This window comes from Thamnophis sirtalis, unplaced genomic scaffold, assembly GCF_051295495.1.
Source record: "Thamnophis sirtalis isolate CommonGarterSnake01/CBP01778 unplaced genomic scaffold, rThaSir2_p1.2 scaffold_3, whole genome shotgun sequence".
Classification (NCBI taxonomy): domain Eukaryota; kingdom Metazoa; phylum Chordata; class Lepidosauria; order Squamata; family Natricidae; genus Thamnophis; species Thamnophis sirtalis.
The window spans coordinates 153,317,035-153,338,274 of NW_028261383.1; the positions used below are offsets into that span (position 1 = coordinate 153,317,035).

Below are 21,240 nucleotides of genomic sequence, written 5' to 3' on the forward strand. Positions count from 1 at the left end.
GGTCGCATTGACCGATGATCTCTGGAGAGCCAGGGATAGAGGCCATGCCTCCATCTTGGTTCTCCTTGACCTCTCGGCGGCTTTCAATACCATCGACCATGGTATCCTTCTGCGACGACTGCGGGAGGTGGGGGTGGGAGGCACTGTTTTGCAGTGGTTCTCCTCCTACCTCTCGGACAGGTTGCAGTCGGTGTTGGTTTGGGGGCAGAGATCAACCCCTAGGCCCCTAACATATGGGGTGCCACAGGGGTCGGTCTTGTCCCCCCTACTATTTAACATCTACATGAAACCGCTGGGCGAGATCATTCGGAGGCACGGGATAAGATACCACCAATACGCGGACGATACCCAGTTGTATCTGTCCGCCCCGTGCCAACTCAATGAAGCGGTGGACGTGATGAACCGGGGTCTTGAAGCCGTTAGGGACTGGATGAGGGCTAACAAGCTTGTACTCAACCCGGAAAAGACCAAGTGGCTGTTGTGTTTCCCTCCCAATAATTTGGCTAGTGTTCCATCACTCAGGCTGGGGGGCCAAATATTATACCCCTCAGACAGGGTTCGCAACTTGGGAGTCCTCCTGGACCCACAGCTGACCTTTGACCACCATCTGTCGGCTGTGACCAGGGCGGCATTTGCCCAGGTTCACCTGGTGCGCCAGTTGCGACCCTACCTGAACTGGGAGGCTCTCACAACAGTCACTCGTGCCCTTGTGACCTCTAGGCTGGAATACTGCAACGTGCTCTTCATGGGGCTGCCCTTGAAGAGCATCCGGCGACTTCAGCAAGTACAGAATGCGGCCGCGCGAGTGATTGTGGGTGCACCTCGGTTCGCCCACATAACACCTATCCTCCGCAAGCTGCGCTGGCTACCTGTTGATCTCCGGGTGCGCTTCAAGGTGCTACTTACCACCCATAAAGCCCTCCATGGTAGTGGATCTGGGTACTTGAGAGACTGCCTCCTGCCAATTACCTCCTTGCGACCTATTAGATCACACAGATTAGGCCTCCTCCGAGTTCCATCCGCCAGTCAGTGTCGACTGGCGACTACGCGGAGGAGAGCCTTTTCAGTATTAGCTCCGACCCTTTGGAACGATCTCCCCATGGAGATTCGTACCCTCACCACCCTCCAGACCTTCCGCACAGCCCTCAAGATCTGGCTATCCCGTCAGGCCTGGGGTTAAAGATTATAATCCGTCCCCTCCCTAATGATGAATGTTGCTTCTATTTTTAATTACGTACTGTTTTATATGTCATTGTGTGTACTCCCTCCCCTATATGTTGTAAGCCGTCCTGAGTCCCCTCAGGGAAAAGGGCGGCCTATAAATAAATTTATTCAATTCAATTATTCAATTCAATTCAATGTCTTCTCTGTACAATGGCAAATATATGGCCTGTGTATGGAAGTTTACATTAATGCTACAGGGGGCCTTTCTAGCGCTTGCTATACGTTCCACACTGAGATGTCTTGGGGCAACCAGAATTCCTTCATAAGTCCAACCTCACTTCAAATGTCAACCTTCGCTTCTCCCATTTCTGTTTAAGAACTCCTTTCCCCTGTACCCACTTTTTTTTTTTGCTGCCCCAATGCCATACCTGCTCCAAGAGGACAATTTTACGGGAGGCAATTCCCAAATTACAGTAGACAGCAATATAGACGGGGAAGAATCCCAGCACTGCAGCATGGCAGAGAAGCATCAGGAACACCAAGGTGACCGTCAAGAGGTTGGGGAACCTGGTCGTCTTCAAGCAGCCTGACCACATTTGCAGAGCCTGAAAGGGCACAAATAAGGTGTAGAGGAACATGCAGAGCCAGGCCAAGAGTGCTGTGGGCAGCTGTCGAAAGCCAATGATAAAGAGCTCGAAATCCAAAACAAGACTGTAGAAGAGAAAGAAGAAAAAGTATTCTAAGGATGCTGCCCAAAAGATGAGGATGTTTCAAGTGAAATAAGCAGTTTCTCTGGGTTATCCCCAATATTCAGTGGCATGACTGATGAAAAGTGAAGGGGACTGGTCCTGCTATTTTGAGGAAGGAAACTCACGAAAGTTCCCATGAACTCTTCAAAATAGTCAGAACAGAGTTAGAATGACGGAAAACCCACCTCCAACTGAAAATATTACGATCAGTCCCCTTCATTTGTTTCATATTCATGTTTTGTTTCATAATGTTTTTTTTTCATAATTTCAACTATTGCTCATCCTTAAATATTGGACCCACAAAAAGGTTCCTAGCACAATTTAAATGGATCAAGAATAGAGGACCGCAAGGTTTTTTGAAGGGTCTGTCATATTAGGAACATTACTCAACATTCCTATCAGAATAATGTCCAGTCCTTTTTTGGTACATCCCCCTGAGCTTTCTACAACTCATGTCGAGCTTAGGTAATTGTATGAGACATTTATTTATTACCTGTAAATCTTCCATTTTGAAAATTCAAGGTTAAATACCTGGACTTTCCTCCTGATCTTATCCCCAATGAAAGCTGAGAGATTGATCAACTAACCCAAAGTGACCCAATTCTGTATGGCTATATAATAACTCTCTACCATTTCTATAGAATAAAGCAGAACTTCTAACAATGCACAGAGCTGCTGGTGATTTCAAGGATTTGCCTATCATGGACTTTTCCTTCTCCTTCTTTTCCTTTGAAGAATTATTTCATTTGTAAGGCTTCACAATTAAAAAGTGGCCCATGGCAGCATATAACATTAAAAACGAATAAACGTTACAGTGAGCAGAATGGCCAAAAGGCTGGAATGATGCCAGAATCAGATTTTTCATAGGCCGATGGAGACTTTCCATGAATGAAAGCAAAAATACGTATCCCATGATAATGAAATGAAAAACTGGGTTTGTAAGGTCCTACACGTCACGGTGGTTCGGTGACTTTTCCGGTATCTCTGGGATTTCCTTTGAATTCGGATTGTTTGGATGGGCCAATCCGGACCTAAACCATCCCTAAGAGTCAGTGAAAGGTAGGGGCAGATCCTGTGGTCCCAGAGACACCCGCAAAGTCTCTGATGACCCAGAAAAAGCCCCTCTTCGCAGCGATCACGTCAGCCCCCAGGCTGCTGAAACTGCTGACAGCTCCTTTACACAAGCACAGGAGAGAAGCATGTTGTTTTGGTGAGAGTTTTTAAATCTTTTTTTCTATTGAAAAGAGAACACCCTAAATTTGGAAATTTAATTTAAAATAAAGGCTGACTAGAGAGAAAGCGGCGGATTTAAGATAGCGAATTGAAGATTTTTTTCCCCCTTTTTTATTTTCGGAAGCCGTGCTGGACTTCAATTGCAGTTGAATGTGGATTGGCTTATTGTGCTTTTCCTATACTTTTACTTTTGGACTTTGTGGGCACCCTGAATATATCTAAGCTCTAATTGTTTTAAAGATTCCTTTTTCCTCTTTCTTTGGCTTTCCTTTTTGTATTTTCTATGCTCTGTTTTTTTAAAGTTAAAGACAGAGTGGAAAAAGACAAGAATTGAAAGTTGATACAATTACCATTGCCACCTAGTGGACTTGAAACATAAGTTTTATTATCTGAATTGTTTAGAGAGAAGCTGTTCCCTTGAAGGCTATTTGGTTAAGAACTGATAGGGGCAGTAACACAATTGTTTATACAGCTGTTTCCTGTGGAAACTTTCAGTATCCGGAAACCTACTTTGGAATAAACAGAAGCTCTAAGGCAATAGCAGCAATAGCAATAGCAGTTAGACTTATATACTGCTTCATAGGGCTTTCAGCCCTCTCTAAGCGGTTTACAGAGTCAGCATATCACCCCCAACAACAATCTGGGTCCTCATTTTACCCACCTCGGAAGGATGGAAGGCTGAGTCAACCTTGAGCCGGTGAGATTTGAACAGTCGAACTGTAGAACTGCAGTCAGCTGAAGTAGCCTGCAGTGCTGCATTTAACCACTGAACCACCTCGGCAAAGCTCAGAGTGACCTTGGAAAGACTTTCATCTTTAAAAAAAACTTTGAATCTTTTTTTCTCTTTTTTGGTGGCAGTGCTTATTTTGCTAGGGAGGTGGTGATTTTTTCCCTTGACTCCTTTTTGTCCCCTGAAGCTCTGAAATATTGATTCCTTTTTTTTCTTTGCTCTCTTTTCCTTTTGAAGATATTGGAGACATATGGATGGCTTGTTTTAAAACTTAAGTGAATTGGACTGAAGAATTGTTTCTTTTTTTAAGTAAGGAATCTTTTTCCCCCCTCTCTCTTCTTCTTTTCTTTTTTCATTTTGTTCATAATTCTGTTCTTTTATAGTTGACATTTAATTTTTGTAATACTCCAGTGGTGTTTTGCGACTTTTACACTACTTGATATTAATTGGACTAAAATATAAAAAGAAAAAAACTTAGAAGATGAGTAGAAAGATAACACCTGTTGGTTTCACAACAACAACCCCTGCCTCCTCACCTGCAGGAGGACAAAGATCAATAAAGACAATGCTTCAACAGGAAAAAGAGAAGGGAATAACTCTAGAGGCAATTATGCAAGGGATACAGAATTTGCAAGCAGGAACTGATAGCAATGATGAGAAGTTAGACACCATTGTAAAGAGGACTGAGAGTATAGAAAAAAGAATTGAGACAATAGAGCAAGGAACAGAACACATAGAACAAAAGACAGCTAAAACAGAAGGAAAAATAGAAAACATGCAACAATGGATGATGAAATATGAGGACAGAATGCAAAAAATAGAAGAAAAGGTTAAACAAGAAGAGAAGAAGGCTGAGGAGTTTGACAGCAGATTGAGTGACATGAAAAAAGAGAGCAGTGGAATATTAGGATGGGAGATGGATTGGTCTGAATTTTTCTTAAGATTTCAAAGCATAGAAGAAGAAAGAGGAGAGAACCTAGTACAAATAATATCCGAAATTTTAACAAACGTATTAGAGATATCCAAAGAGAGGATGATGGATGGCATAGATGAAGTGTTCCGAGTACATACAAGATATGCAACGAGAAATGCCCTCCCAATGGAAGTCCACGTAAGATTTAGTAAGAAAGCAACTAAGCTACAAATATTACAGAAAATGAGAGACAGAAAACTGGAATATAAAGGCAAGGAGATTGTAGTTCTGAAATAAATTCCAAGAAGAGTGAGAGAGAAGAGAAGAGAATATCAATTTTTGACTAAGATACTGCTCAAGAAAGGTGTTAATTATAGATGGCTCATACCGGAAGGTTTAATATTTGCATGGCAAGGACAAAGATACAGAATAGATACAATCGATAAGGCAGAAGCTTTCTACGCAGAACACTTCAGAGGAATGGCTGAGAAAACTGGAAAAGAAGAACTATTGGTACAACTACTGGAGGCACCCATAATCGAGATTGAAAAAATAGAAATCGCTGTAGGCGGAATTGATATAGAAGAAGGGTGGGATTTACAGTGGGAGGCTTAAATCCCAGAGAACAACGAGAACCCAGATCAACTAGAGCCATAAATCCTACATATAAAGTATAAACATGGAGGAAAAAAATGGTCACAATTAATATAAATGGACTTAATTCAGCAATTAAAAGAAGGAAAGTATTCCACAAATTAGAAAAGTTAAAACTTGACATAATCTGCCTACAAGAAGTGCATATTCAAAAGAGACATGAGCATGTACTAGTACAACCAAAGCTTGGAAAAGCTTTACTACATTGGCGAATTGTAGGAAAAGAGGAGTGATCTTCTACATTAAAGATAAAATTCCAGCAAAACTAATTTATGCAGATGAAGAGGTAAGAATCTTGATGGTGGAAATTATGGACAATATCAAAAAAATATTCTTAATTGCAATGTATGCACCCAATGAAAAACAAGATGAATTTTACAAAAAACTGCACAAAAATTTTTCTGACTTGGACTATGTTGATATTTGTATGACGGGAGATTTCAATGGCATTGTAAACCAGAACATGGACTACAAAACCACAAAGTTAAATAGAAAATTGCTTCTGAAATCCTTTTTCAGGATGATAGATGAAACAAATTTAAAAGATATTTGGAGAGAAAGAAACCCTACAAAAGAACAATATACTTTTTATTCAAATAGACATTTATCATTTTCCAGAATTGATATGATATGGGCCTCAACGGAATTGATTTGTAACCTACATGAGGTTGAGATTGAAAAAACACCTGGGCAGATCATAATCCAATCACTATCAAATGGAAAGGCCAAAGGACAAGATCTAGATGGACACTAAACAATACTATATTGAAAGAAAAATACTTTGTACAGAAAATAGAAAAAGAACTGACTTTTTTCTTTAAAGAAAATAGAAAAGAAGATATATCAATGCAGAATCTTTGGGATACAATGAAGGCCGTTACTAGAGGTCTGATAATAGATTACACAAGGAAGAGAAATTTAAAGAAAAGATAAACACATAAAGGTTTAGAGAATGACTATAAGATACTTGAAAAAGAGCTACAGATATCTCCACAAAAAAAAAAAAGATTTTAAAATAAAAATGGACACAATTAGACAAAATGGATCTACTGGAAAAGGAAGAATTGGCACAAAAAATAAGAGGTTTTTAGAAGTTATGAATGAAGTGATGTCTGAGAGTAGAATACCTTAATCATGTTCAGAAGCATACATTGCAATGCTACCCAAAGAGGAGACTGATTTAACACAAACTAAGAACTATAGACCAATTTCCTTATTAAATTCAGATTATAAATTATTTGCATCTATACTGGCAGAGAGACTTAAAAAAATACTTAAATAGTTTTATCCACTCAAAATGGTTTTTTTTACCAAAGAGACAAGTCAAAGATAATATGAGAATGATTTTGGATACTTTGGAGTATTATGAGGCCCATCCCGAAAAACAAATGGCTTTGATGTTTCTTGATGCACAGGAGGCTTTTGCTAATGTGAATTGGTGATTTATGTTCCTACAATGGGAACAGATGGATTTTGGTAAGAAATTTATTCAAACAATACAAATGGTATATCATAAACAAACAGCAAAGATAATGGTAAATGGAGAACTGACAGATTCTATTGAAAGAGAGGTATGAGACAAGGCTACCTACTATCACCGTTACTTTTTCTCTTAACATTAGAAGTTTTAAACAGAAAGATTAGAGAAGAAGAAGAAATAAAAAGAATGAGAATTTAAAAAGAGGAATACAAGCTACAAGCGTTTGCAGATGATTTTGGTTTTTATTTCTGAGGACCCATCAGTGACAGCACCCAAATTGTTATAAAGAATAGAGCAGTATGGAAAAGTAGCAGGCTTGAAAGTAAATAAAGATAAACCAAAGATTTTGACAAAGAACATATCATTAAGACAAAAGGAAGAATTGGCGGAAGTCTTGCAGATTCAAGTCACAAACAAGGTTAAATATTAAATAACTGTTAAATAACAGCTAGATGCAGCACTCTTAAGGAGGACAATTATATCAGACTGAAGCAGCAAATTGCGACTGACTTGATGAAATGGGAAAACCTACAACTATCAATGATAGGAAGAATTTCTACAATTACAATGAACATTTTACCCAGAATTTTATATCTGTTCCAGACAATCCCAATCAGATTGGGGAAGGACTTTGTTTGAAGATTTAAACAATATTTTTGAAGTTTATCTGGCAGGGGAAAAAAGCAAGAATAAAACTCAAATTGCTACAAGATGCTAGAATAAGAGGAGGATTGGTCTTACCTGACTGGGAGCTATATTACCAGGCAACAAACCTGATGTGGATTAAGGACTGGCTAACACTAAGAAATTTTAGATTATTGAATGTAGAGTGTCATGATTTACTGTTGGAATGGCATGCTTTTTTATGGTATAAGGGAACCAAAGCACATGGTTATTTTAGAAGACATTATATGAGGGAGGCTTTGCTATTAAATTGGGAGAAGGTTAAAAGGTGACATTACTTAAAAACTCCAGTCTGGATATCAACCATTGAAACCTATTCATATCCAATAATATATAAAAGGAACAAACAGTTAGATATGTTGAAATATTGAATGCAGAGGGGGAAATCAAATCTATGCAAGAGTTGAAACAAGAAGGAATAGAAATGAATTGGTATTCATATGTGCAGATACACTCTAGATATAATGAGGATAGAAAATCAGAAGGTCTTTACAACAAAATAACTGAGCTAGATAAAATTTTAACAGGTACTGATGAAAAAGTAATTAAACATTTTATGGATATCTATTAGAGGTTAAACTATAAGAGGAACAAGTCAAAGAAACTATGATAGCTTGGGGGGGGGGAATTTTGGACATGGGATTGAGTTAGAGAAATGGCAGAAATTGTGGTCTCAAAATTATAAAATGACAATGTCAACTGCATATAAAGAAAATTTGTATAGGATGTTTTACAGGTGGCACCTACCCCCAACGAGAATTGCAAGAATGTTCAAGAATAAGTCGGAAAAGTGTTGGACTCATATTACCACATGTGGTGGACTTGCACTGAAGCCAAAAGATACTGGACTAAAATCCACATGTGGTTGGAGAAAATGATACCTAAACACATAGACTTTAAACCAGAGATTTTTTTTATTGGGCATTATACCAGAAACGTACAATAAAGACTTGAAATATGTGATTGTAAACAGTTTAACAGCAGCTAGATTGTATTTGCAAAAACCTGGAAAAATGAGAAAATACGAAACAGGAGGAAGTTATTCGAAAAATAATGGAGTGTGTTGAAATGAGTAAATTGACATTTGAAATTAGAGAACAAGAAGATGAGCAATTCTATAAGATATGGGACTTGTTTTATCAGTGGCTAGATAAAAAGAACCCTGGAAATGAAAAATGTTTTATTCATGTTTCAATTGAAGGAGATAAGTGATAATACAAAGACATTTTGTTGTTAAATAAATCTATTTAATAAATCTATAAATCTAATAACGGTACAATGAAAGACTGATATATATAGTCTTCATATATATATGAATTGAATAATTTAGAATATTTTGTTCTAAAATGAAGGATAAGGATAATAATGAACCTATGTATATATTTGGTAGATGATTGGTGATATTATGCATAATTGTAAGTAGTGATGTATATTATAAAGATATTTTGTTGTTAAATAGTTTAATAAGGAAGTAATGAAAGATTGGCACATGTATGAAGTGAATATTTAGAACACTCTGTTTAAAAACGAAGGAATAACATTTGTGCTTAAGGGAATTATGTTCGCTTAAAAGGAAGGAATATTAATTGTAACTGAATAAATGATGTACATGAAAGTGAGGTACTTAATTATATTCGATGGAAAATTAGTGATCATATGTGTAATTGAAAATATGGATACACAAACGCTTGTAACCAAACAACATGTTGTAAGTAATGAATGAGAGTTTTATATGTTATGTGTTGTTGGTCTTTTATGTCTAAAAATAAAAAAATTAAAAAACAAAAATAAAAACAAAATAAACATTACTATGAGCAGAATGGGCAAAAGGCTGGAATAATTCCAGAACCAGATTTTTTATAGGCCGATGGAGACTTCCCATGAATGAAGGCAAAAATATGTTTCCCAGGATAATGTTGGGGGATTCAATCAGGATCAATTGCCGGGACTGGAGGTTTGATCTTCCAAGCTTCAGACTTCAGACAGTTCCCCTCATTTGTTTCATAATCTTGTTTCGTTTCATAATCTTTGTTTCATAACCTTCATAATTTCAACTATTGCTCATCCTTAAATATTGGACCCACAAAAAGGTTCCTAGCAGAATTTAAATGGATCAGGAATAGAGGACGGCAAGGTTTTTTTTGAAGGGTCTGTCATATTAGGAACATTACTCAATATTCCTATCAGAATAATGTCCAATCCTTTTTTTGTACATCCCCTGAGCTTTCTACAGCTCATGTGGAGCTTAGGTAACTGTATAAGACATTTATTACCTGTAAATCTTCCATTTTGAAAATTCAAGGTGAAACACCTGGACTTTCCTTCTGATCTTATCCCCAGTGAAAGCTGAGAGATTGATCAACTAACCCAAAGTGACCCAATTAGATCCCTGACTGTGAATGTGAGCTTGGCTCTCTGTCTTCTATTGGACTCCTTCCTTGATCCGCTTCATGCTTGTTCCAATACATGTTACAATGTATTCCAACTACAGAATTAATCAGCCAGTAGATGGCAGTGTTTACTTAGCACCTATGGTTATAATCTATGGTTCTCTTATGTTCTGAGGAGAGTTTCCTGCAACAGTTGTGACAGTTGAAACCATTAAGCAGCAAGGCCCATAGTGACTATACACTATACACTTTATTTGATCTGTATAGCTACATAACCATCCTCTGCTACCAATCTGTATGGCTGTATAATAACCCTCTACCATTTCTATAGAATAAAGCAGAACTTCTAACAAATGCTTCAGCTTCTACAGAACTGCTGGTGATTTTAAGGATTTGCCTATCATGGACATTTCCTTCTCCTTCTTTTTCTTTGAGGAATTATTTCATTTGTAAGGCTTCCCAATTAAAAAGTGGCGTATGGCAGCACACAGCATTAAAAACAAATAAACATTACAATGAGCAGAATGGCCAAAAGGCTGGAATGATGCCAGAACCAGATTTTTCATAGGTAGATGGAGACTTCCCATGAATGAAGGCAAAAATACGTATCCCAGGATAATGTTGGGGGATTCAATCAGGGTCAATTGCCGGGACTGGAGGTTTGATCTTCCAAGTTTCAGACTCGTGCTGGAGCAAATCCTCAGGGAACTCCTCTCTCACCTGAATGTTTGTTGGTTTGTTTTCCAGGTCTTTCAAGGTGTGTTGCTCCATTGGACAGAACTTATTGTTTGGTTTGTGTGCAATCAGCATTGCCAATACTTTTGCCTAATTAATGGCATGTTTTTCTGGCTCTTCTACCTCTGATCTGTTGAATATAGAGTCTAATGCTCCTATATTCTCTTAGGTTGGCGTCACTCAAATGTTCTGGTGAGAGAGAAGTTTCCTGAAGATGGGCTCCAGCACGAGTCCAAAACTCAGAAGACTAAAGCTCTGGTCCCGATGACTGACCCTGATTAGATCCTTATGTTTTTCCTTCCTATGGCTACTGGATCTGGATTACAAAAATCCATCTGAAATATAGGTGACACAGCAAATATTTGTATATCTCCCTGCCACCATCACATGGTCATTTGTATTTTTTCATATACCATCCTCTCCAAAAGGATTAATTTCCTTCATGTAATATCTTTCACTGTTCCTATTTTCTATATTTTTCCATTCCTTTATTAATAGTAAATTTACCCTGATTTTCTTTAAAGTCAATCGGTCAAAATCAATTTATTCATTGTTTTGACCACTGGTCAAATGGAATGGAATATAATACAAATACAAATCATGACAACAAATGGCAGATGCATATAATGTGACACAACACATATGGTGAGCCATGAACACGTGCACAGAAAGACCCAAAAAGTAACAAAATTCATTCAGAAGGAGGGTACAAAAAGCGTATCTGTGTAACTAGATGACTAGCATAGAAGAGATTGTTTAGATGACTAGCAAAGGTGGCACCAATGGAGGCATTCCTCACTTAGGCTTAATCTCTAGGCGGAAATAGGAGGATCCCAAGTGTTACTGTTTAACAGGAGCACAAAGACAAGGAGAAGAGCAAATTCCATTTTCTTTTCAGCTAGTAGATGAACAGTGTCAAGTGGGAGGAGATGCAGCAGGGTCAAGCTGCGTGCAGGGCCCCAAGGATGTTAAACTTTGGATGGAACCTAAGTTTAAAGATTAGGTAAATGTGCTTTTAGGATTACTACTGTGTTCCTTAGCACAAAACAAATAGCATCATATCCCACATTCTCCCCAGAATTAGCATACATCAGAGAACAGCCTTTCTATCCTACCCCCTTTTCTGGATCATACCGTCCTTCATCGATGGAATCCACAATGATTTGTTTGAGGACAAAGATACAGAGCACGGCCACAAATATGTGATGGATTGTGCGGAAATGTTCCACCTCCAGCAACGTGCTGTAAAAGAGAGACAAGTTGCCAGCAAGTAATAGAAGTTGGGAGAGTTGAACAGTTGTGAAACAAAGATTTTCATTTAGTGTTCTGTGCAAAAACTTGTAATTTCACTTGTACAAAAGAAATAACATTTAAGTGGCTGGGTGTGTGTGTGTTTCTATCTCTACAGATATACAGGTAGTCCTCAACATATGGCTGCAATTGAGCCCTTGGACCAAGCAGGAATCTCACTCCTGCTAGGAATACAAACAGCCTTATTCTAATATTATATTAATAACCCTATGGACTATCATGCTAATTAACCTAATGCTTTCAAAAATACTTCATTTTGTTTCCCATCACAAGTATCTATTCTTTTTATACTCTCCTGGCACCCACCAAAGACTCTCAGCATTGTGTGGCTATGGAGCATGTTCAGTCCTTATTGGGCTGTTTCAAACTCTTGTTCTTCATCAACAGTGGAATAGTTGCCCAAGGCCACTTTTGGAACCTGAGGCCTTAAAGATCCGGCTACTTTGCTTATTGTCCCTGTATAGCCATACTTACTCAAACAAGGACCGTTGAGGGACAAAGACTTTCTTCTTCAGTAGCTGACCCTTCTCTCTGCAAGATAAGATTTCAAAGCAGGTAATATTTAGTTTATTTCTCAATAAACTAACCTCTCACCTCTGAGAAGGGGGGTAAAGGTAAGAGACCCTGAGGATTTTACTCCACAGTCAGTGATGACTATGGGAAGCAGTGCCCATTTCTGTTTCAAGGCCATTGAGCCAGCACTGCCTGATGACTCTATTTTCCCCATCCCTGTGTAAAATCAATTGCCAGGAACCGCTTCCACCTGCTTTGCTTCTTTGCTGGGATGACACTCAATTGCTGGGGTCTGGAATGAGCTGCTTCTTCCAAGGTCTTATCTAAGAGATCACTCAGCTGACTGTTTACCTGTTCTAGTACCTTCGCCTTCATTACCTACCAACAAAACAGAGGGAATTTAATGATGCCCAGGCCTGTCATAGATTCCTAGAATGCATTTAGGTGATGGACACTGTTAGGGAATTGCACAGATGACGTCCAAATGGAGTCAGAGATGCTAACACTGAACTTGCAGTTTTATATAACTAAATATATTTACAGTAGGAACATCATGAGGTAAATTGCAGAGAGCACACAGCAATTAATCACAGCTTAGATTGCCTCAGGCAGTGGCAGCTCTCCTCCACCAATTAGCTATAATTGTGTATCAAGTTACTTCCCTTCTTTGATCTGTTACAAAAGGTCCCTTGCTCAAAAAACCTAATAAACATAATCCTCTATGACAAGTATAGAGACCATGGGACTGTGGAGCCATAGAATTGACCATTTTCATCATTCTTGATAATTCATCATTTAGGGAGAATATTTCTTTCTTTAGTACTATCTTCCTCCTGCTTTTATTATTACTTATCATTATGATATCTATTATTACCTCCAAGTGTCTCTTCCATTGGATGTGGGCATTAATTTTCTCCCAGTGTTCAGCTTCTGCTAGAGAATTAGAAACAGCTTCACTTTAAAAGCATCTCTACTTCAAAACTATCTCTACCAGGCTTCTGAAGAATTTTATACAGCATATGGTTTTAATACAGTGTTGTAGCCTTTAAAAAAAACAGATTTCCACACTATACTAACCTCTTTTAACCAACAGATTGGGAAGTGTGTGTTTATCCTATAATTCTACTTTCCTTAATTACCAAGTAAAGCAGCATAAAACTTTATATCATTTTAGTAGATAAGGAGGAAGGAATATTGCCAGAACAGCTGACAAATATTAGAGTGTAGTACTGGTAGTTCTCAACTTACAACCATTCATTTAGTGACTGTTTGAAGTTCCAATGGGACTATGACCATTTTTCACACTTACAACCATTGCAGCATCCCCATGGGCACGGGATTAAAATTTGGACATTTAGCAACTGGCATGTATTTGACGGTTGCAGTGTACTGGGGTCCCCTTTTGCGACCTTCTGAAAAGCAAAGTCGATGGGGAAGACAGATTCAGTTAACAACAGTGTTGCGGTCTTGTGATGAAAATTTCCAAATGTTTTGTTTGTAACTAGTTAACTAAGATGTTCCTTGTTTCCTTCAACTAAATGCTTGCATTGTTTTGTCTTTGAAAGATGGACTTTAGCATTTCCGGACAAATATTAAAGGCACACCTGCTCTTCATGCATAATTCCTGATCTTTTTTTGTCATAATTTTCCATATTGTTTCTTACTGATGTGTGAATCAATCATTATCGGCTGCTTGCCTCTCTGCCCCACTTCATAGGTTGCTGTCAGGCCCAAAACCAAGAATGCCATGCAGTGATTCTTCCCAGCTGAGTTCTTTATTATTTCAGACCTATAGACAGAATCTTGCCAAACCCTGGACTCTTCTATCTGCATCTACAATACACTATTAGGGAAGGGCTGTCTTCAGCCTCTTTCTCTCACACATAATGTATGGACTGAACTGTCTCCTTACCCCTTTGTGAAAGCACTCCTTCCCTTCTGGGAATCCAGCAAAGATTGCATCTGCCATCCTTTCTGTAGAACCACATCGATACAACTTCCCTTTACTTTCCTCTTCCTTTAATGTACATCTGATCATCTCCTGTTCTAGAATCCCTTCCATCCCTACATTTACTTTATAATATCTATTTTAAGGAGATAATACAGATAGGTAGCATACAGCATACACTATTCCTTTAACTACAAGTTCTACAGTCTTTTAGCAGGTGTTTAGAATGGCAGGAGATTCTTAGGATTGGACTCCAAAGCTTTGGGGGACACTACATACAGTTCTCTAGTAAAGTTATATAAGATTTTTTGCTGAGGCTCCCAAAATGCTAATCTCTGCATAGTACTACCTAATTCCTAAACCTAATTGAAAATCCCCAAATAATTTATCCACAGCAGGGATATCCCCCAATTTGTGCACAAAATATATCATCCATGCTCCTTAAATGCCCCCTTACCACTGAGTAATTGTGCTTCCTCTTCCCCCCTGGTCTGCTCCTGAGACCTTCTTTGCCTCAGGCCTCCAGTGCTCATTTCCCTTGGGTCCATGATGGTTCTGAAAGGAGAGTTTCTTAGGTTAATTTCACACTGTAGCCCAGCAGTCAGAGAACTAATTCACTGAGAGGGGGTGGGGGGATAAAGCCTCTGGAGTTAGAACTTTGCACTTCCTTAATGCACCAATAACTAGTGTCAGGTAGTGATAGTGTTGCAGAAAATGACAGGCTTTAGACTTCTCAGGATACAGGAAAAGTTTATTTGGCAGCCAGGTTCAGAAAGCTAGCCCATGGCTAGCATTGCAAGTTCGGAACAACCTTCATTATCGAAGCACACGTTCTTATACATTCTCAAAGGCAGCGTAACACGGAAACACTTAACTCATTTCTTAGTGGTTACCTTGAGGAGAAAGCCTTATAAGGAGATGGGATCTTACTTCTCCTTTTGTTACAGGTATGGATTAGATGTCATTAACAAACTTTAATTGAACGTTGTGGTTTGGACTTTTGACATAGGTTTTGACATAGAGACAGTGGCTAGAACATCTTGTACTTAGTGAATGGTGACACTTCCTTTAAGCAAACTTCTAACTGTCCCCATTATTCTATGTCTTTATTCTTATATTTTTTAATTCATATTTTATTCTACTTTAATAGACAAGGTAGAGAAGGCTGACCTCCGTACCCTGATTAGCAAGTTATACATTTTCAGCTGAACTTTGCACAGAAAAAAGTTGAAATGGGGCCAGGTTTTCAGGATCCGTTTTATTTTCTGAATCAAACTAAGAAATATTTATTTCTTACAATTGAAACAATTCTATCTGAGAGTCAGTGAAAAAGAGCTATTTATTTCCCAGGCACTTAATAAAAATTGTACAGACAGCATTCAAGGAGTTAGGGTTTCAGAGGTTTATTAGAATTTAAAGCATAACAGACCTAAAACCTTTGTTGTAAGCCACTTACATCAGATTGCAATGAGGGTCAATTGGACAAGCAGCCAAAAGGGATGGCTTCTGGCCAATTGGCTCTGATTCAGTGTCCAGCATTTCATTATAATATACCCTAAAACGAGAAAGCAGGATTTCAGGATTCTGCCAACTTGTCAGGGGCAGTTTTCCATTCCTTTAACCTCAATGTTACAACATGATTATTTTTACATATATTTTAGGCTCACTTCCTCTTTGCCCAGAATTGCTTGCCAGCTAAGCAACTGCCAGTGTTGAAAAGCACATATATAAAAGTCACAATTTCAGCACACAGAACAATACTGATTTTATTTCAGGCATTAATATATATATAGTAGTGCAGGTAAATAGGCCTTTAGTAAAAAACAAAGAGTACATTAATTTTTTTTTGTTCTTACAGGTATTACCAGTAGATGGCAGTGTTTCAAATTTAGATCTTTGGTATATATTGTATGTTTTTTTCTTCTAAGCAGAGTTTCCTGTTTCCTGTTACAGTTAAGCAGTAAAGCACATAAACCGTAAAGCATATATGCAGCAGCATAAACCGCCTGGTCATAGCCAGCAACAGCAAATAAAAGCAAGATACAGCAACATAAAAAAGACTGCAACAGATGAAAATGGCCAGTAACACAGTGGCAAGCAATATTTTATTTGTGAATATGAGAAACCAGAACTAACAGCCTTGAAAATTTATTTATTTATTTTATTTATTTATTTCATCAAGCATTAGATAACAGATATATGTATAAACATGATTCTGAATACATGAAATGGATACAAATGCAAGGGAATATCAGGACAGGGACAATAGGCACTCTGGTGCACTTATGCACGCCCCTTAAAGACTTCTTAGGAATGGGGTGAGGTCAACAGTAAACAATCTAAGGTTAAAGTTTTGGGGGTTTGGGGAAGAAACCACAGAGTCAGGTAGTGCATTCCAGGAATTGACAGTTCTGTTACTGAAGTCGTCTTTTCTGCAATCAAGTTTGGAGCGATTTACCATACGTTTGTATCTATTGTGAGCTCATGTGTTGTTGCGGTTGAAGCTGAAGTATTCACTGACAGGTAGGACATTGTAGCATATAATTTTATGTACTACGTTTAGGTCAGATCGGAGACGGCAAAGTTCTAAGTTGTCTTAAGCCCAAAATTTTAAATCTGGTGTCATAAGATATTCTGTTGTAAGCAGAGGAGTAAAGGACTCTTCTCCTGAAATATCTCTGGACTCGTTCAATTAATGTCTGATATGCCATGCATAATTCCAGATGAAGATGCTGCTAACAAGAGAAGCTTGTTAATTAGGTTAATTTCACACTCTAGCCCAGTGGTCAGAGAACTAATTCATTGGGGGCAGGGGGGGAAATAAACCCTCTGGAGTTTTGCAGCTCCTTAATGAAACAATGAGGTAACTAGTATCAGGTAGTGATAGCAAAGGTAGAGAGGGCTGACCTCCCTATCCTGTTTAGCAAGTTATACATTTTCAGCTGGGAACCCCTAAGAGGTATAGGAGAAAAGATTTTCATGTCGCAACACTATTATTTAATGATTTATTAGAAAGTTATGAAATCCTTTTCACAGCATTTGATGCAAGTTCAGATTTCAAGCTGACATTGGGATATGTTAAGGGCAAGCTTGTGGATGAATATAAGTGTAAAACAGAAAACATTAATAGTGACGGGTTTCTGTTTCAGAGTCTGCTTTAAAGATGAAAAATAGGAATAAAAACAGTTACATGAAGCAAGAAACATGTGAATGCTTTGTGTGCAAGAAAAAGAGCCATTTAAAAGGAGTTTGCAGAATGGAAAAACAGATTAAATTACAGAAGGCCAAAAGTGTGAAGGAACAATGTGATTTTTCTTCAGATAATTAGCATGCTTTTCGATCCATACATTGCACCTTATGTTTGCAAGCAAATATGTGTTCATTCAAGAACTACAAGTCACATGACAAATAACAGAAATTTCTTTATTCACCTTGAACAGATTAAAACAGAAAAAAAATCACCACAGCTAATGGGCAAAAATGGAATCAGAATGAATGAGATATGGTTTTCTTTACTGTCCTGTTTCCCAGAGTGTCACCAAAAAGATACTTGTGAAAAATGTCCTGTATGTCCCTTTTTTTGAAATTTATCTTTTGTTGGTAAAGAAGCTCACAAAACAAGGCTATGTAGAGACCTTCCAAGGGGACAGTTGTGCCATCAAAAAGAGAGTATATTTTACTTGCAAATGCCAAAATTACAGATGAACTGTATTAGCTGAACTGCAATCAGGTGTTTAATACTGCCAAGGAGGAAAAACATTCAAACTGCATTCACACATGGCACAGATGACTTGGGCACAGAAGTCCTACATAATAAAGAAAATGCAAGTAGAATAAAAATTAGTCCATATGATCTCTTTAATCAAATTTGCATGGACTCTTTGCAACTCAATGCTTATTGAGTCTCTCATGTAATTTCGATGCCTATCTGTTTCCTTGATCAGCTTATCTTTAATTGTCAGTAGTGTTATCAATGATGTTGCTAATAAAATTTCTCTCTTTAAATCTATAAATTCTTTTGTTTTTTCTTCTTCTGTATCTTGCCATCTGGGGTAGAGTTCACCTCCATTTAATTCCTCTTTCCGTATTCCACTCTTTCCATTTCCAGACACAAACCAATCACCATAGATATCAGCAGATTTGATTACTTTATGGTCATTTTTCTCTTCGGTTTTTAGGACTCTAAACTCCACTTTTTCCACTTGATAAACATCTCCAACTTCATCATATTTTACTGTTAGATGCTCTAGTTTTTCCAACTTCTTCTCTGTCCTCTCAAATGTGTTTGATAATTTCTGAATTTCAAACATTATCTTTTGCAAACTGAAAGCTTCTTTCTATTGTTGTAGTTGTGCCATAATTTCCAGCTGACAAATACTCCTGTTCTGGCTTGAAGGATTTTTACAAGGTTATACATAAATTCACAGTAGAATCTTCTTTTCAGTTTCTCTGGTTAGAGATATAGTTCAAAAGGACACTTGTGTAAACAATTCGTCCTTTGGTTCTTATCACTCTCTAGAAACAAATTGTGAGATTTGAATTGCCATGCCAGACTGTTCAGTGAGGAAAGTGAAAGTGCTTTGTTCCCAACACACAAGCCTCCAGCCTCCGAGCAGCACTAACTTTCCCTCTGTTGTTAGAATTCTCTTTGTTTCCTTCTTTTCTTTTCTTTTTTTATATTCCAAGTTAAAAAAAATAAAAATCAAATTCTTGAGTAAAATAGAAGAGAAAAAGAGGAAAACACACGTAGTAATAAAGAAGGAAAATTTTAGTCCATAGGTTGCAAAAATAATAAAAAAATATAGAAGAAGAAAACTTAATCCATTCGTTTTAAAAGGCTTGCATAAATTCCATCCATAAAAATAGCATTTAAAAGCACACTGATCAAAACCATTCAAAGCTTAATTCCTCCGCTTATTTCTTCTGTTCTCAGATTTAAATTAATTTTAAGTTTTTTGTAGGCAGTCTCTTTTAAAATGGTAAAAATTCCTCACCAACTGTAAACACTTTCTCTTTCCATTTCCTTCCGTTTGGAGCCTCCCAACTTCATCAGCCTAAGGGCTGTGATTTTATCGCCAGCTAGAAGAACTTCTCCTGGGTCGATCAGGGACTTTGCGGTGTCCCTGAGATCAGCAGGACGTATTCTTCCCATTTGCCGTCTCTGTGGGACGGTTTAGGTCCGATTGGACCACCCAGCACTAAAAGTTTCGGCAGTGATCTCAGAGCATTGAGATTGCATGTCCATCTCGTAGCAACGTTGGCTCCTCCTCCTTTGATTAAGGAGATGATTAGAGGACTGATACCACAAATGGCAGAAGACATGAAATTGTTTTGCTATTGGAAAGATACAGATTGATAGATGAAAGTGTATAATCTAAAACTAGTTAAATTTAGTGAAATTTATTGATAATTGATATGGTTAAATAAACAACTGATAATGATAATAATGTATACATATATATTGGTATGACAAGTAGTAATTGGATATGAATATTGAATGGTACCTATGAAAGGAAGATTAGAAATTATTTGGTTATATATAAAGGTTAATAAAAAAGAACTAAGTTGAATTTAGCTAAGTTTAGATTATTAGGAGGGGGAATACTATGATAATGTATGGAGTTAAATGAAGGAGGGATAATGATAACAATGTATACTAATGTATGGGTACAACATAAGGAAATTGGATGTAAATTGTAAACAGTGATTTGGAAAGGAGGATTAGAAATTTTTGTTACTAAATATTATTGATGTTTAGTAAGAGTAGTCCATAAGGATATAGTGTTATTGGAGGATATTAGAAATAATAAATGAAATGCCAGTATGTGGTCAGGTTTTAAATCTCGGTACATTGGAAGAGGCGCACGAAAGCTTTTTGTAACCAACTGATACACTTTCTACAGTATGTAAAGAAGGAGGATTTTTTGTGTTGTGTTTGTTTTGAAAATTTAAAATAATTTTTTTTTTAAAAATTAGTCCATATGATCAAATAATGAAATGCAAGTGCTATATAAAAGAAAAGAAGGAAAGATAATAAGAAAAGCCTTTCCAAAGCAGAGTAACAGCAGAGCTCAAAAAACTGTGGACTTAATTCATTTATATCTTTGTGGTTCAATGAAAACATTGACTTCAGGAAAGAAGAGGTATTTTCTCACTTTTTATAGATGATTACTCCAGGTATATTACACAATATCTGTTACACAACAAAAGTGAAGTACCAGAGAAAATAAGCAACAGATAATGCACACATATAATGGAACTGAATATACAGGTGACAACACACAAGCGATTCTCAGAAAGCATGGCATAATATTTCAAAATACTATACCATTCAACCCAGAACAAAACAGAATTTCAGAAAAAAAGAATTGTACTTTGTGACAGTGGAAGAACTATGCTGTTTGATGCAGATATGCCAACCACATACGGGGGAGGCAAATATGACCGCACGTTATCTCCAAAATCGACTACCGGAAAAATCCACTGAGAAAACTCCACATGAACTGTGGAATGGAAAATCCCCAAATTTCAGCCATTAAATATTTTTGGAAGCAAAGCTTATGTGCACACCCCAAAAGAAAAGCATACAAGATGGGATGCTTGTGCAAAGGAAAGTGTACTTGTGGGGTACAGTGAATCTCAAAAGGGATACAGAATTCTACACCAAGACACAAACAAGGTACCCATCGGTAGAAGTGTAATTATTGATGAAACCTCAGTGTGTTCATGAAGTAAC

General features: G+C 37.6%; 1 protein-coding gene across 2 annotated transcripts in view; it reads right to left on the reverse strand.

The window, feature by feature from the left end:
* LOC148048264 (sterol O-acyltransferase 2-like) overlaps nucleotides 1–16,078 on the reverse strand; it is a 31,370-nt gene extending 15,292 nt beyond the window's left edge. For both annotated transcript variants that reach the window (XR_015696055.1, XM_087710480.1), the window contains exons 1-7: nucleotides 15,961–16,078; nucleotides 14,962–15,059; nucleotides 13,431–13,489; nucleotides 12,807–12,934; nucleotides 12,518–12,574; nucleotides 11,867–11,974; nucleotides 1,593–1,875 (exon numbers count right to left, since the gene is read on the reverse strand). Coding sequence is in view for 1 of the 2 variants with exons in the window: in XM_087710480.1 (XP_087566606.1) it covers nucleotides 1,593–1,875; nucleotides 11,867–11,974; nucleotides 12,518–12,574; nucleotides 12,807–12,934; nucleotides 13,431–13,489; nucleotides 14,962–15,059; nucleotides 15,961–16,043 (816 nt within the window). In the remaining variant the exon portion in view is untranslated. The remainder of the gene's footprint in view (nucleotides 1–1,592; nucleotides 1,876–11,866; nucleotides 11,975–12,517; nucleotides 12,575–12,806; nucleotides 12,935–13,430; nucleotides 13,490–14,961; nucleotides 15,060–15,960) is intronic.
* Nucleotides 16,079–21,240: the final 5,162 nt, after the last annotated feature.